General features: G+C 64.4%; 1 protein-coding gene across 3 annotated transcripts in view; it reads right to left on the bottom strand.

Moving 5' to 3' along the window:
* The window catches only part of ZFPM1 (zinc finger protein, FOG family member 1), a 68,264-nt gene that overhangs the window by 19,543 nt on the left and 32,344 nt on the right, over positions 1-16,377 (bottom strand). For all 3 annotated transcript variants that reach the window (XM_086349465.1, XM_086349464.1, XM_086349462.1), the window contains exon 3: positions 14,953-15,081. In XM_086349465.1, the coding sequence (XP_086205591.1) occupies positions 14,953-15,081 (129 nt within the window). The remainder of the gene's footprint in view (positions 1-14,952; positions 15,082-16,377) is intronic.

Raw genomic sequence — 16,377 nt, 5'->3', positions numbered from 1 at the left:
CAGGAGGCGATAGAGAAGAGAGAGAGGGGAGAGGCTGCTGGGGGGCAGTGGGGGCAGTGGGCAGCCCCTGCTCTCCTGTCGCGGGCTGGCTCCTCCTGGTGTGGAGGAGGGGCAGTCCTGTGTGGCCTGGGTGGGCCTCCCCACGGGGGTCGGGCCATCACTGCCCGCACAGTGTCGGGACAGAGACTAATTTATTCTGGCAAACAACCCCACACACACTATTTCCAGAACAAACATGCCACGCTGGGATTCAATTTCACCCCCAAAGCTTGTGTGAGAGTCCCGATGAGAAAATTCAGCCTTTGCATATTTACATGATTTAAACATCTATTTAGGTCTCAAACCGCTTCAATGGCGTCCTGAGGGGCCAGAGAAAGGAGGCAGGACTGGGCATGGCCACCCCAGGCCTGGCGTGGGATCCCAGCAGATGGGGTGGCGGCTGGGAGCACTGGGGTCTGGAGTCCCAGCCCAGCCACTGCCTGGCTCTTGCTGAGCCTCGGGTCACCTGCTGGGCTGGTGGCTCCGAGAGTAAAGATGGTGCCGGTCAGCACATGCGCCCGGCATGCCCCCTCCCCTGCGCCTGGGTGTTTCCACACCTCTGGTCCTGCCAGGGCTGCGGAGAGCTGTCCTCAGACTCGGCCCTGCCCCCAGCTCTGTCCCACAACCTGGAGTCCTTGGCGGCCTCCTTCAACAACAGGCAAAACAAACAGTGAGGAGGCTCTGGTCTGCCTGTGCTTCCTGCTGGAGTGGCCCAGAGAGCTCAAGCAACCTGCTTGAGGCTGCTCAGCAAGGGCTGCCGCCACCTGACCAGACCCGAGCTCCTTCTTGAGGGAGCATCTGGGGCCTCAACCCAGACCATCTGGCTGCGGAGCCCACAAGCCCAGCCACCCCCAGGTCCGGCCGAGCCACGGCCCGCTGGCCGCTTGGCAGTTCTGACCGAAGGGTCCTGATGTCCGCAGGAGTGTCTGTGAGCCCAGGCCTGCCCCGCGCCCTGCTAGCTGGCCCCTCCTTCCAGGGGCCGGGCTCCATCTGTGCTAATGGCCAGTGGCCTCCAGGGTACAAAGGCCAGCCACCCGGCAGTCCCCGCCCTGAACGGTGGGCTCTGGGATCGGTGTGTGGGTGCCCACCCTGGGGTCACTGCCAGAACCCACTTATCTAATCAGCCTCATCGCTCCCGCCCAGCCCTGCCCTGCGGCTCCCGGGGGCCAGCTGGCCCCGGCTTTGTCGGGAGCGGCCCTATCTCAGGGATCACGCTGTTTGCCTTTGATAAAAGTCACAGAAAAGGGAGAGAAGGAGTGAGAGGGAGATGAAGAAAACCCTAGAGTGAGCAGGCTCCACCCTGGCGGGTTCTAGAACTCTCCAAGGGCCTGGTCCCAGAGGAGCACGTCCCGCACCAACGTGTAAGCAGGCCGAGGGGGCGTGCGCCTCCCTCAAGGTCACACAGTAGGCCAGGTGGTGGGGTTACCCTGGCCAGGTAGGGTGGGCACCACCAAGGCTGTGGGGGCCCATCTGGACACACAAGACCTGGAGCTGGTCACCTTCCCTCTTGCTCTGTGGCCGTGGAGTCTCTGGGCTGGGAGGGGAGGGTCTGTCTATGCCGGTGCTGAGGCCCTGCCCGTGTGTGGCTCTCCTGTGATCTGGCTGGAAGGGCAGACTGTGCTGGCGGACGGCAAACTTCCATCATCTCCTCGGAATGCTCCCACCCTAGGTCCTACCTGCTGGCCTGCTTTTGATTCCTGTTTACAGACGGGGGAACACGGCCCAGAGGAGGGGACTGGGGACAGGCCAGGAGGGGGACCCAGGTCCTGCGGCACAAGCAACGCTGTGGGATGTGCCCGGGTGAGCCAGCGAGGTCAACGTGCATGGTGGGCAGCCAGCTGCTCAGCAGGAGGCCCACACATCTGCTGGAACCATGTGGCTTCTCCCACCCAGGCTGGTGCCCCAGGCTAGGTGGCAGCAAGACTCTCACCCTGGCTGCTGACAGGTGGCTTTCTCTAAGCTGTCCCACCCTGTAGGCCTCAGGACCAGAAGATGGCCTGGATCAGGCCACACCTGAATCCCGCATGGGAACTAAAAGGGGCGGAGCTTGAGCCTGAGCCTGCTGTCACTAGTCACCATGTGCCTTTTGGACAGACGCAGGCTCCCAGCTGTGACTCACGAGGACAAAGTGTCAAAGCTCTGGGGTAAAATTGGTGGGGTCTATTTCTGCCACTCATTGCAAGGCAAGGAGAACATGTCTTGGAGAGGTCAGGGGATGGTCTTAGGTCACAGGGCCAGCAAGCAGCACAGGAGGGTGAAGCCCAGATCTCCCTGACCCCAACCCACGACCCCACCCAGGCAGTATGCTCTCGCTCACAGCAAAGCCAGCACAAGCAGAGGCTGAGCACTCTGGGCCCTAGGCACGATCCTGTCTCTGTTCCACAGGGGAGCTGAGCAGGGTGGGAAGCCATCCTGACCCAGTCCTGCACACAGGCCCAGCCCTGGAACTCTGGGCCCACAGCAGCGGCGTAGCCAAGATGGAAGGAATAACCTGAAGCGTGTCTTCTAGATAAGACAGCTCAGGGAGACACTGGCTCAGAGCAAAGGCGCTTGAGTGCTTGGAGGATTAGTGGCTCTTTGGGGCCAGGTGAGGGTTTCCCCTCTGCCTCCAGCCTGGGTGCCCCCAGGGAGCCCCTTAGAGTACCTGGACCCTGGCAGGAGAGCCTAGAACCAGCAGAAACAGCTGGAGGAGCTGGGGGCATGTATGAAAACGGTGACGGGCTGTAATGAATTAAGAACTGTATGGCATACACCGGGGTCTCTGGCCTTGTGGGGGTAACTGGATGCTGAGACAGAGCCAGGCTCTGGTTCCCACAGGACCACGACCTGCTGGAGCCCAGTGCTGCCTGCTGCCCCTCGGCCTCAGATGCCACTCTATCCTACACCCGCTCTGGGGGCTGAGCTCCACCAGATCTCTGCTGTGTAGTTCACTTTACCAAGGGTGTGGCTCTGGAGCTGTGGCTGTGACCAAGATGATGCCCAATTCACTGACAGGGAAAGTCAGATGAGAGGACGCCTGGGAGCTGCCCCTGTGGCCCCTGCATGCCGCGGGGCGCACCGCCGCTCGGGGGTCTCCCACTTGTCTGCCGGCCTGGTGCCCTCTGCCAGCACTCCTGAGTTCCAGGCTGGGCAGAGGCTGAGCCTCCCTGGAATGAGATGGCCTTCTCATTCCAGGCCAGAGGTTTTCAAAGGGCTTTGAGCCCAGAAACTCCTTCGCAAGAAGCTGCCCACAGATCCTGCACTCACAGCGGCAGGTGGTGGGGGCGGGGCTGGAGCTCAGACCCAGAGGACCCCTCTCAAGCCCCTCCCTTGGGGTGGGGCACACCTGCCGCCTGTGTCTCATGGGGACCGCCTAGTGCGGGGTGGAGCCGGCAGGCAGGCAGGTTCCCCAGAGCCGACGGCAGAGGGGGGCTGGTGGGGCGGCACGGAGGCCCGTCCATCATGGGCCGGTGGTGCCAGGCACCACAGGGCCTGGGCCAGGGAGGGCCCTTCAGTGGGCAGGACCCTGGACACTCTGGCTGGGGGCCTTTGTTCCCAAGTCCCCTCATGCAGCGGGGTGCCTCCACCAGCTTACTGTGCCCTGAGCTGCCTCCAGCGCCAAGGGGCCCATGTGTGCATTTTAGTGACTCTCAGTCTCCCCTTAGAACGTACCCATTGGGCAGGGGGCACTGGCGGCTGGCTGTGTCTGAGAGCGCCTGGGTGCAGCCCACCCTGTGGGCATCTGTCTGCAGGACGGTGGCAGGGGGGCAGACCTGAAGCTGAGCACCCGGGCCCTGCTGATGAGCCACAGGCCTGGGAGAAGGGGCAGCTGGTCGTGTGGGGCCGGGGGGTAGGGTGTGCCCCCATGCCCGCCCACACATGCCCTGAGCCCCCAGATGGATGGAGGCCCAGAGCCACCTCTGGGGCTCCCGCTTCCCATCTGTGAAGAGCTGGCACACGGAATGGGCAAGGAGGGGGACATGCTGGCCCCTGGGCCTGGAGTCCACTGTGGACTGGCCCCACCCACCAGTGGGTGACGCCAGCCCCCAGGTGCTGAGCCCCTGCCCACCCCCACCCCGCCAGCTGGTGCTGTGACTCTCTTCCTATCGCTGGGACATCGCTGGGATTATTGATTTTTTGACACAGAACAACAGCCTATCTCTATCAGGCTGAACCCTGGCCCCGGCTAATGGCAGACTGGGACTGCCTGGGGAGAGCCAGCAGTGCAGGGTGGGGCCGGCCCCACACCAGGGTTCTGACTGACCCCCCTCGCCCACCGACCTGTGGGGCCCCATGGCCTCAAAGTAGGTGGCCGCATGGTCTCTCCAGCCTTCCCGAAAAGCTTAAAAGAAGATAAGAACTGTCCTGGTCTCCAGGCCTCAGCCTTCCCATCTGTGGAGTGGGCAGAGGGCCCCAGGAGCTCTGGGCCCTGGGACTCTGATCTCGGGAGAGACCTGTGGCCTGAGAAATCGGGTGGGGGGGGGTCCCTGGTTCTCCCTAGCCCTGCCTGCTCCTGGAGGGGTGGGCTGGAAGCAGGAGCTGTGATAAGGTAAGGAAAATACCTCCTGTGCAAACAGCTTATCAGGCTCCTATCAGCCTGGGCGTCCTAGCCCCGGCCCTGTTTTCCAGGGGCCAATGCCACCGAGGGCCTTTCTTTCTGGCCGGCTTCCAGCTCACCACCTCTCAGTTGGCCCGGCTGGCCCCGACACCCCCTGTACCCTGGGGCCCCACCCACCTGCCCCTTGGGCCCTGTCTCTCTACTGTGAATGGGCAGGAGAGGTGGGCATGAAGGCAGCTGAGGCTCTAGGCCAAGGCTGGGTGGTCGGGAGGGTAAAGAGAGGGTGCCCACCCTGCCACTGCCAGGGCACCACCACAGGATCCTTGGCACCACCCCAGCCTGGCAGGGGCCCACTCCGGCCCTGAGGGCAGTGGTGGGCACTGAGGTTGGCCAACATCATCGAGGAAGTTGCCACACCACACGACCCCGCAGGGCCGGCCCCTAGGGAGTAAGAATCTCCCTTGGGAGAAGCGCTGGCAGACCCTGTGTGAGCACCCTTGGGCCACTCCACCCACGGAGGAGGCTGAGCCCGGGGATGGCTGTGTCACCCAAGGCCCCAGGGCTCTGGGGCACTGGCCCAGGGCACCTGAGGATGACCCAGCATGAGGCCGGTCCCAGGAACTGTGAGCCCCTCTCAGGAGCCGTGCGGACCTGCAGACACCTGCTCCCAGGACGCGGATGACTCAGTCCTCAAGCTACCACGTGCCCTGGGGGTGGCGATTCTCTGCGTTCACAGAGGTGGAGACCGAGGGTCAGAGGGGATCTGGCCACGCAGTGTGGTGGTGACTGAGTTCAAGCCCAGCCCCTGATTCCTGTCCAGCCCTCTGTTCTTCCTGCCCCTGTGTGTGTGTGGGGGGGGGGGGGGTGGGGGGGGTGGGCAGGGCGGGGCAGGGGCTGAGGAAGAGGCGGCTTAGAGGACAGAGGGCCCTGCTTCCTGCACACAGCGGTCCCCGGCCAGCCCCAGCTCCAGACACAGAGCCCTTCTCTGAGCCTCTGCCCAGGAGCCTCCAGGGCACCCCCGCTGACCCTCCACAGAGCACATGTGTCTGCACCCCACGGCTGGGCTCCACCTGCTCTCTGCCTCGGGACCCGCACCTCTCTCATCTGCTGAGGTGATGGCTCCTGCCCTCTCTGTCAGGTCCCGGGCCCACAGGAGAGGCAGAAAGGCCTGGGACTGGGGAGGCGGCGGCGGCAGTAGGCATACACAGCCTGGCAGGGTGTCTGTGTGCAATCCGTTTTTTTGGGAATCATTTCTCCCTTTACGTGTGGACATTTTGCAGAGCCGCAGAAATAAAAACATTGATGGCTTACTATCTTCCGCATGCGGTGATGACTATCCACACCACCACACCGCCCTACGCCTGTCTGCATTTGAGATTATTTTTTCTGGGGTAAATTCCTAGAAGTTGAACTGCTGAGTCAAGGCAGGGGCATCTGAGCGCCCTGAGGGGCTTGGGCGGCTCTGGCCTGAGCACCTGAGTGTGTGGGCACTCGCGGGGCTGCGGTGGCCAACTTGCACCCACTGCGCCAGCAGCTCCTGGCCCCACGGAGACCACAGTGGACCTGGGACCCGGGCTGGCTGGCTAGATGCCAGGGCCACCTAGTGGAAGGGCGTGTGTGGGGATGGGGTCGGGGAGGGGTGGACACAGAGGCTCTGTCTGGAGGGGGAGGGGTGGCCAAGGCAGCAGGACCCCTCCCCCCAACACATAATATGCCCCGATAGCATCGCTCATTTCAGGCCCCGCTCGGCCCCTTCGGGCAGGATATGACCAGCCCTCGAGCCGATGGCAGCCCCTTTGTCCCATCTCCAGGCACTGATCTTATCGGTCGCGTCCACTGCTGTAGTAATGGAAACACGCGGTGAGGAAATAAGAAGTTAGCGCGCAGACAGAGCACTAACAATAAATAAATAAATAAATAAGGAGCCCAGCGCCGCGTGAGAGGGGCTCAGGGACACTGTTAGATCGGGAAGGCCGGGTAGGCGGCTCCCCTCCTGGTCTGGCTGACCCTCTGCAACTTGCCTTCCTCACCTGTCAGGTGGGCCGGCCAGAGTCGCCTGCTACCTGGTCTGCGGGGAGATCCCGAGACAGACAGAGCCGGGCATGAGGGCGGCCCTGCCCCAGTCTGCCCCTGACCCCTGGGCCGTGAGCCCAGGTCACCCCAAGGTGCCCCCCGTGCGGGCTTGGAGGGGGCCCCATGTCACACACACCACTCTGCCGCCCCGCCCGCCATCCTCAGCCCTCCTGGCTCTTCCAGATGGCCCGAGTGTCCGGTCTCCTGTCCCACAGATGCGCGGCCCACGTGCCAGGCCACACACCCAGTAGGAGTGGGGACGGCGAGAAGTCAGACTGTCCTGATGCCCATGGTCAGTGGGCCCCCCCAGCCAGGAGTAGCTGGACGGTCACCAGTGCTGGTGGCAGTAACCACGGCTGTGCAGGTCCCTTGCCAGCGAAGGCGCTGACGACAGTCAGGGCACAGCACGGCCCTAACCGCCTGTCGTGAGGCCGGCCCAGCGTTGGGCATCCTCCTGTGTGTGGCCTGCGCATTCCATGGGAGGTGGTGGGGGGAGGTGAGCTGAGGCGCCCCAGGCCACAGTGGGCCCAGGAGGATGAGGAAGCACACTTCCGGGAGGGGTCGCACTCTCCAGGGGCTCCAGGCGGGGCCGGGTGGCCCCGCACCCCTGATGTCTGGAGGCCCTGGCGGGACAGGCGGACGCTCAGACGCCCGGCCTCGGGGCTGGGGGCAGCCAGGGCAGGAAGCGGGCGGGAGGGCGGAGGAGGAAGCCGGCTCGATTAGCACTCGCGGCAGAGATAGGCGGCCCAGCCGCAGATAGCCACTCCCGGAAGGCGGTGAGGTCAGCGGCCAGGCCTGGGCCCCCACCCGCCGCCAGGAGAGCGGGATCTGGGCCTGGCCACACTCCCCACAGGGCACCCCGCGCCCCCTCCATCTCCACCGGCACAGGGTCCGTACCTGCCCACTAAGGGGCCTGGAGAACCCTGTGGGGCTGGGCTGGGAGGGGGGACTACAGGGCCCAGCCCCGGTCACCCCGCGTCTCTCTGGGCCTCAGTGTCCTCGCCTGAAACACGGGAGCATGGTGCCTGCCACCACATTTCAGGGTCAGCCTTTTCACGGGTCTCTCGTGTCCACACCGGAGCCCCTAAAGTCCACTCACCACAAGGCCGCTGGGCCGGCCCGAGTGGTCTCCCCGCCAGGCCCCGCACCGGCCGTGCGGGTGGGCCATCTTCCCCGGTGTCTGCGGGGCTGGCTCCCCCTCCGCGGAGCTCCTGGTGCAGACCCCCGAGGGCAAGAGGCATGCACCCCTCACCACGTGTGCCCCTTCTCGGTCGCCTTCCCTGCATATCTTCTGGGCCCCTGCTGACCGCTCTCCGCATAGTCCGTGGCGCTGGGACGGCTGGGGCTCCCGCAGGGTCCGTGACAAAGACTGGCACACAGTAGGTGCTCAATGAATGAAAATGGGAGCGAGTGAGTGGACAAGCTGTGTGGCGGGCAAGTCCAACGGGACGGTGGGCAAGTCTTGCTAAAGAGCGGTCCGTGGATTGCCGGCCCTGCCCATGGGTCCTGGGCCCTCGAGTGACCCGAGGCCCAGGCCTTTGTCGGGGTGGAGGTTTAAGTCAGAACTGGGCCAAAGGGTGGCTTCTACTAGCCGGACTGAAGGACCACTGACCACAGAGGGGGCTACTCAGGGCTGAGGGGTCAGCAGCCTGGTCTGGGGGGGGATGGGCCATGGCCTCAGCCCCCCTCAGGGTGGCGGGGGCACAGGCCCTCTGCTCAGGGCCCTCCTGGGGTGTTGTGTGTGGCCTGGCACCTGGGCCTCTGGTGCCCACTGGGCGGCACATGACGCAGCATCCAGGTGGGCCACACCAGCCAGAAGGAGGGACCTCGGGCTGACGGCCCCCGCTCAGACTTGGCCCCGGGGCTCTCCCACAGGGCCCCGCTGGCCAGGGGTTCAGGCCGCTCCCCTAGTCTGGGGACTGATGCCCTGGGGAGGGGGCTTGAGAGGGGGTCAAGGAAGAGCTCAAGTGGGCCCGTCAGGGTCACAGCCAGCCAAAGCCCGGGACCCTGAACCCCATTTCCACGAAAACCACCTACAGAGTGGGATCCCCCTGCTCTCTGAGACCGTCCCGGTCAGCGGTCCCCAGATGGCGGCCGGCTCCCCTCACTTTTCTGGTCTTTGCTCAAACGCAGCTCAGGCCGCCCAACTCAGAACTGCCCTTCAGTTCATTCCAGGGCCTTACCCCCTCAACTCCCCTGGACATGTGATGCTTTTACTTCTTTATTATTTAGTCTCTGTCTCCCTGATCAAAACAACAGCCCCCTGGGGGGCCAGGACGATGCTGGCACTGAGCAGGCGCAGGAAGCACAGGTTTGTTGAGCGAATAAACGACCCCCTTCCCTGGCCCACTCCTGGGCTGCAGACTCCCACTCCTTGCTCCTAATGGCCCATGTCACCCGGACACACCTCCCCTTTCCAGCTGGCGGTGCGTGGTAAACACCTGGGAAGGAAGGTCACTGCGGAGACCAACGACCCCCTCCTCGGTGCGCCCCCTCCCCGCTGCTCCAGTCCTTGTCCACTCAGCTGTGAAGGGGGTCAGGATGGGTGGAGGGCCCTCTGGACGGGGGTTGGGGGTGGTCTCAGGGAACATGTCTCTCTGGGGACATCTGCTGTGGAACAGAGGTGGCTCCTGACAGAGCTCCTGGCTCTGGTCTCTAGAGCTGACCCCAGGCTGACCCCTACAGCCCGCCGTCGCCCCCTCCTGTGCCCCTCCCCCCCGCCCGCTAATCTAAGATAAATGGGCCTATTGGGCCGCAACGCCAGGCCCAGTGATAACACAAAATAGCTGAAATGATTTTTCCCACCCACACATGCCGAGCGGGCGGGAGGGGCCGTGCGGCCAGGCTGTATCAGCTCATCTCCCCGCTGTCCATCAGGACGGGCCGTCCTGCCTCAGCCGCCTGCCCACCACCGCTGCCCGATAACAAACCTTGAGGTCTGCAGAGAAACTCCAGGCGGCAAGATTAGTCCACTGAGTGCACCCAGACGGCCAGCCCGATGCCCTTGTGCACGCTTCTGGGTGAGAATGCCGGGCCTCCGGCAGACCCCCGGGACCCTGCACAGAGAGGGAGCGGCTCCGGGGCCCAAGCGGAAAACTACAGCTGCCACACCCGCCCCTGCTCCCAGAGGTGGTGTCCACTAGCCCACTCTCCACGCAGCGGCCAACCAAACGGCCTGCTTCACACCCACCCCATGTTACAGCCAAGGAAGGGGACGCATCTCACTACAGTCCATGGCCTTGAGCCCAAACCCTGACCTATCCGTGTCCTGTCCTGTCTCTCCCCAACCCCGCTCCAGCCGCACCCATGCTGTCCAAACCTCAGGGCGTTTGCATGTGCCCGCTCCTCACCTGAACACCCTCGGCCCACTCCAGTGTATTCTTTAGGCTGCACCTTGGGGGTGGGGTACACCTATGGTGCTGTCCTGGCCTGACCACCTGGCTGTCCCCTCTGCTGACCTGCGGTGTGGTGGGGACATGACCAGCCTTCCCATCTCAGCCTCAAGAGCCCGGGATGAAGCTGAGAACCAAGAAGGTGACACCTCATGTTTGGTCATCTGAATTTTGTCCTGTAAACAGAGGTCACCAGGAAAGAATTCCAGGCCCTGATACACTTACAGGTGAAGAGACTGTTCCTGGGGCTCTGACCACACTGTCAGGTCATGGGCCTGGCCATCTGTGGAGTGCAGGCCACCCTCAGGGCCACCTGACTAGCCACCAGAGCTGGTGGGGAGCCCTGGGGTCCCCTAGGTTCACCCCTTCGCTCCCCAGCTACTCACTGCCCCTGAAGTAGACAGCCCTGCACTCAGGGGTGTCTGAACCACGCTGCCTCCCGGACAGGCATGCGGAGAACTGGATGGCACGTGCTCACGTGGTCTGCCCCAAGCAAGTCCCTGGGGGTAGCGGACCCCCACGAGGTCTGGCTGCAGAGGCTCTCGGGTCCCTGGGGGCCCAAACCCAGCCCAGCCCCCACTCACTGCTCCCTCTGTTTCTCATGCCCCAGCCAGGAGGCTGAGGCCATGCCAACCACCACTGCAATGGGGGCCACGAGGTGGGTGATAGGGCCAGGACCCTCCACAGTTGAAGGGGACCCTCAGGGCTCGCAGCCCTCCCGGGGGCTGCCTGTGTGCCCAACCCTCTGCTTTTCCTGCACATTAACTGGGGAGGCAAAGGGGGAGCCTGTCACTGGGGCCACGGAGCACAGGCAGGGCAGGGCCGTCACAGATGCGAGGTGGGGATTTCAGATTATAACTCCCAGCCATCTGCATATCGGAATTCTAAACAGCCAGCCCCTTGCACAAACAAGGTCATTTCAAAGATAAAAACACTCGGCTCTCCGGGTCCCTACCGTCTGCCCCTTTCCTCTACCCTCTCACTTGGGGTGGTGGCTCAGTGGGAGATGAGGACAGTGCCAGGCAGGGCAGCCCCCGCCCAACACCCCCTCCCCATTGCGGACTGTAGCCGCCCCACAGACTCAAAACTGGGGGTAGGTCCCTGCTCTGCTCTCATTCACTTTCCCAGTGGCGGCCCCAAGGGACCCCCTCTCCCGGGACCAGACCCTTCCCCCTGCACCCTGCTCAGCACCCTGGGGTCCTGGCGCATTCCTCTCCCACATCCATGCGGACCTGCTGACCTCAGCGCCTTCGTGCCTGCGAGCCCCTCGGGGTCTCTTTTCTGGCAAGGACCCGCCTCTCCTAGACAGTCCACGGAGCTGGTGGTGTTTGGGTACCATGAGGATGGGGGTGCCCCGCCCACCTGGTATGGCCTCCGCACCAGCCTCACCCCCAGTGCTGCTGCCCCTGCCACTCAGAGGAGGGGAGCAACCTCTCTGCGTACCCAGTCCAGACCCCGGGCTCCTGACGGTCAGCGGGGACCCTGGCCAAAGTGCCCGTTACCAGCAGGGGCTCCTCCCTGCTCCGTGGTCTCACACAGCGGCTTCTCCCCCAGACCCTCCCTGACCCAGAGAGGCCTGGGCCGTCCCAGCAGATTCACAGCACTGAGTGGGGAGCTGGCTCCGCTCTGTGTGGTTATAAAGATGAGGAAACCAAGCCCAGAGAGGTCAGGCAACCTGCCACAGTCACTCAGCAAAGCTGGCCCCAGGCCTGGGCAGGCAGGTCCCGGCCTCTCAGCACAGCTGGGGCTGGACAGGGCTCCCCCTGAAGCAGCTGCACTTGAGAAGTGGCTGCCGGCAGCTGACGACGCTCGTGACGTCTCAAGTGAAGCAACATCTGGAGCACCTCCCCACCTGTTTCTGGAGCTCTGGGGTCGTGGTGGGGTGGGGGAGCTGGCGTGGGGAGGAGGGAGCTGGTGTGGGGGCAGTAATGGTGCTGGAGCTGACAGGCCCCTCACACACCCTGCGGCCCCGACTTTGCTGTGTGTGTGGTGCAGTGCAGGGTCCCCTGGGAAGAGCGGCCGGAAGACCTCCCTTCTGCGTGGGCTGGGGTGTCTCCTGGGGTCTTTGCTCAGGGCCTGGACCCCTGCAGGAAGGGCAGCTGCACCAGACCCACACGTGGCTGCAGAGAGGCGTGTGGCCCAGCCTCTCTGCCGGGTTGAGTCACCTGCCCTGGGACCTCGCAGTCTCGGCCCGCACCTGGCATGGGTCTGACCCAGGAGCTGTCCTGGCCAGCGGAAGACAGCGGCCAGAAAGGCGAGGTAGGGGGCAACCCCCTGCCGGGGCCGCACCATGTGTGAGCGAGCCAGCCAGTGGCCCCCAGAGCCAGGCCGGACAGGGTGTGTGTGATCCCAGCTGGTGCCCCCATCCCGGAGGGAAAGGCAAGGTTCCACTCCCCCAACCCCAGCCTGACAAGCCAGGTCCCCAGCGTGGCAGTCCTCACGTGGGATGGGGCAGGAGGAACAACCGGATGTCAAGCGATCCTCAGATGGGGAGCGGGAGACAAGCACAGGCAGGGGGTCAATGGGACCGTGCGGGAGGGGCCAGGGAACCACCAGAGCCCCAGGACCTGGCGAGGAGTGGCTGCACACCCCTTCCCCTTGGCTGGTCGGACCCTGGGCTGGGCACTGCCCTTGGGGACGCCGATCCAGCCGGCCCCGGCAAGGCCTGCCTCCCATCGCCAGCGGGGCGGCCCCTACAAGATAAGAGCCCACGGGGCCTCTCTGGCTTCCCGGCCAGGCGATAAGTGTGGCCTGTTTGGGGTCTGATAGAGGACGGCCACCACGGCGGTTGGCCAGCGGCCGCTTATCGGCCCATCGCTGCCCACTACACAGAAATTCCTATCTGCAGGAGCCGACAGGGAGCCCCCCCGCAGCCCCCCGAAGATGCAAATAGCGCAGGAAGCTCCCGGGTGCACCCACCCGAGCCAGGCCCCCACAGCTGCCCTGGGGCCAGGCCCTGATCTCCAGGGCCCTCTGCCTTCCCATCTGTAGAACATGGATGTGGATGCTAAGAAGGCCGCGTGGTGGGCGGTGGCCGACGCAAGACAGCTGGGCCGGCGTCCACACACGCACAGCCCGAGCTCCAGAGCCGGGCTGGAGTCTGGTGTGCTGCCTCCGGGCAGTGACGTGGATCAGCCCCAGGGCTGCTCTGAGGACAGCCCGGCCTTTCGTCCCCGCGGTCATGCTCCAGACTGCAGCCTCAGGGTCCAATGCCTGGACTGGTGGTGGTCCCTGGAGTGTGGGAGCCATGGGGCCAAGGCAGGGTTGACTTGGAGTCTGTAGCTGCCTTTTTGTTACCTCGCCCTAGACCTGGGGAAACTGGGGCAGCAGAGTAGATCCCAGCCCCCCAGCTCTGTCCCCCGTGTGTGGAGAGGCCTGGCCCCGCAGGTGGGTGTCCAGCTCAGCCGTGCCCAGCTGGTGGTGCGGGCTGCGTAGACATGTGGCCTGAGGCCTGTCCCTGGCCAGGTGCACTGTGTGTGGAGAAGGCATGCTGTGGGCATGGCCGGCCAGGGCTCCTGGGGCCCCTCCCCGCCTGTCATTGGGTCACTGAGGTGATAAGGGGGCGGCCGAGGAGTCCCGACGGCAGTGGAGTGGCTGTGCTAACGCCCCTTCCAGCGCTGGGCTAGCATGGGGGCCCCGGCCTGTCTGACCTAGGGTGCTCTCTCAGTGGACTGACTCACCCCTGGCCTTGAGTCTGTGGTCGCGGTTCCCATCCTGGTTGTGACCAGCAGCCAACCCTACCCTCTCCAGGCCTCAGACGTGCACATATGGCAAAGAGGTAAGCAGGGAGCCCAGAAGACACACGAGCCCCTCATCTCTTTGGTGCCCTGCAGACATCACTAATCAATCCAGCCCTCTTTCACTGGCACCTCGGGATCACGATGAGGTTCACAGGGCTACTCGAACTGAACTGCAGGAGAGCATCTCTAACACCCCTGGGAGACCGTGGGGGTCCTCTCTGCCGGGGTGAGGTCTTCCCAGCCCCCATAGCTGAGGCCCTCGCCGTATGTCCCCTGCGACCTCCCTCCCCACACTGCTGGCTGTGCTGGTGTCACAGCTCCCCAGGAGCCTGTCTGCTCAGAGTTGACGTCCGGTACACAGCAGGTGCTCAATACATGCTACGTGGCCATGCGCCTGGCCCAGGCCCTGCGTTCACCAGGGCCACGCCTGCCCCCCCTCACCTAGTGGCCCCCACTCGGGGCCCTGACGGCCAGCCACGCTGTGCCCAGTGAGCCGCCTTAGCTCCAATTAGGATGCGCCCAGCCCACCTGCGACTCAAGCTGGTGGAGATGGGCGCCTCTGGGAGGGCCTGGTGGGCCCCGAGCTCACAATTTCAGCTACAAATGGGGTGGGGTGGGGCGGGGCAGTGCTGGGAGGCACAGAACCGATTCAAAGACATGCCCTTCATCCAGGAACCTGGGGGGCTGGAGCCGCCTCCTGTCTCCCCTCCCACCCCCTGAGGCCGGAGCCCCTTCCTGGCTGGCAAGGGCCTGGCAGGCGGGCAGCTCCAGATCCACACCCCCACCACCCTGCCTTGGCCCTGCTGCTCCTGCCTGGCGGATGCCCTTCCCGTCTCTCGGCTGCTCCGCTGTCCCCGCCAGACCACAGCCTGCCTCCAAGGAACCCTCAGAGGCCCGTCCACTTCGTGGGGCCCCGGTTTAGCTCTGAGCATCGGTACAGCTCGGTGCCCCATCCAGGGAACCTGCGGACCCACAGGCCGGCTGGACTTTGGGACAGACATCAGGCTTGGGCCCAACAGTTCACCACCCACCTCCTGGCCAGTATAGCTGGCCTGTCCACCGCGCTCCACCCCGTGCCGTCAGGTGGCTGGTTCTCAGGACCTCCCACTGGCTGGGCCCCAGGGCCGCCCTGCGAGGCAATGCTGCCAGACCCGGCCGCAGGCGCGCTTACCTGGCCCACTCCAGGGGCTGCTGGCTGCCTCCTCCTCCGGCCTCATCTCTGGCTCCCGATGCTCTGGCTCCTCGGGGCCTCCTGGGGACGTGGGGGCCGGCGGCAGTGGAGGGGGTGGAGGATTAGCGTCTGCGGAAAGGAGACCAGTAGGTTCCCTGGAGCCTCAGGACACCGAGGTGTCTGCCCACCCCAGCCCGCGGCCGCGAGGGATACTGAAGCCAGGTGGGTGAGCGTGTGGCCACGGTGACCCCCTCACCCAGGCTTCTTCAAACTGGGGGGGTACGATCAGACATCTCAGTTCCGCCCCCCAAGCCTTTTAAAAAAACAAACCCTCAGCCCCTCATTAACTGCAGCAGTGATAGGCGCCCTCCCCACTGTTGTTAATAATTAGAGCGTGGATGGCCTCTCGGCACGCCCAGGCCAGCGGGCACACGCGCAGCCCAGCTCCCGGTCTCCTCGGCTGGCAGCTGGGGGCCCCTCCGCCAAGCCCCGCACCCAATTCCAGCCCAAAGGGCATATTTGCCTTCCCTGCTGGGCCGATAACCACGGCGGCCCCCAATCAATGAGGTCCCATAAAAGCCCCCCCTTGGTGACGTCACGCACCCGGCAGATTATTAATACCGCGATAAGGGCTGTGATTAACATCGAATAAATCAATCACACGGTATAAAAGTCCTATTATTTTTGGCTATAAATCAACGCGGCTGGCATCTGAGCTCCAGCCACTGCGCGGGAGCCACGCTGGGCCCGCCCGACAGGCAGACATTGCTCCTGCCGCCTTATCAGGCTCATCAGCGCGTTATCACCACAGTCTGTGCCAGGTGCAACCCCGACTGTTTTTTCCAGCTCCTCCCCAGGCCCGCCCCCACTCCATGCAGCCCAGCTCCCAGATCAGATAAGGGACCCGGCTCCCCGGGGCAAAGTCCACCAGGAACCAGCCGCTGGCCCTCTGGAGAGCGAGGCCCCCGTGAGCTCGCAGCACCTGATGGTGATGGAGGTGGTGGTGGAGGCCCCTCGCCACACCCTGGGCCACTGAGGGGCTCAGGCCCAGTTACAGATGTGGAAACCAAGGCTCAGAGAGGGCCGAGGCTGGGGCCAGGCTGGGGTGGGCGGGGCGGGTGCTGGCTGCAGTGCTAAGTGACTGATGGAGATGATGAAGGCAGAGACAGAGACAGCCACCCAACAAGAGTGTCAGAGTCCAGGCTTGGGCCCCTCTGTTCTGCCCGCTGCCCAGGGGAGCTGAGGATGACGGGAACCCTGGCACTGGGTTCGAGTCCTGCTGGCCTGGCCTCACTGCAGGAGCTGGGACCCCAACGGGCTGTGCTGGGGAAAGGCACACAGGCCGCAGGTCTCAGGATGGGGCCTGTTGGGGGCCTATGGTTATCCCGGAGAGACTCTGACACTGGCACCTTACGGGGGTGGGGG

This window comes from Bos grunniens, chromosome 18, assembly GCF_055505025.1.
Source record: "Bos grunniens cultivar Pamir isolate PY7600 chromosome 18, Bosgru_T2T1.0, whole genome shotgun sequence".
Lineage (NCBI taxonomy): Eukaryota > Metazoa > Chordata > Mammalia > Artiodactyla > Bovidae > Bos > Bos grunniens.
The sequence above is the reverse complement of the archived record's forward strand: the minus strand, read 5'-3'. Positions and strand labels throughout refer to the sequence as shown.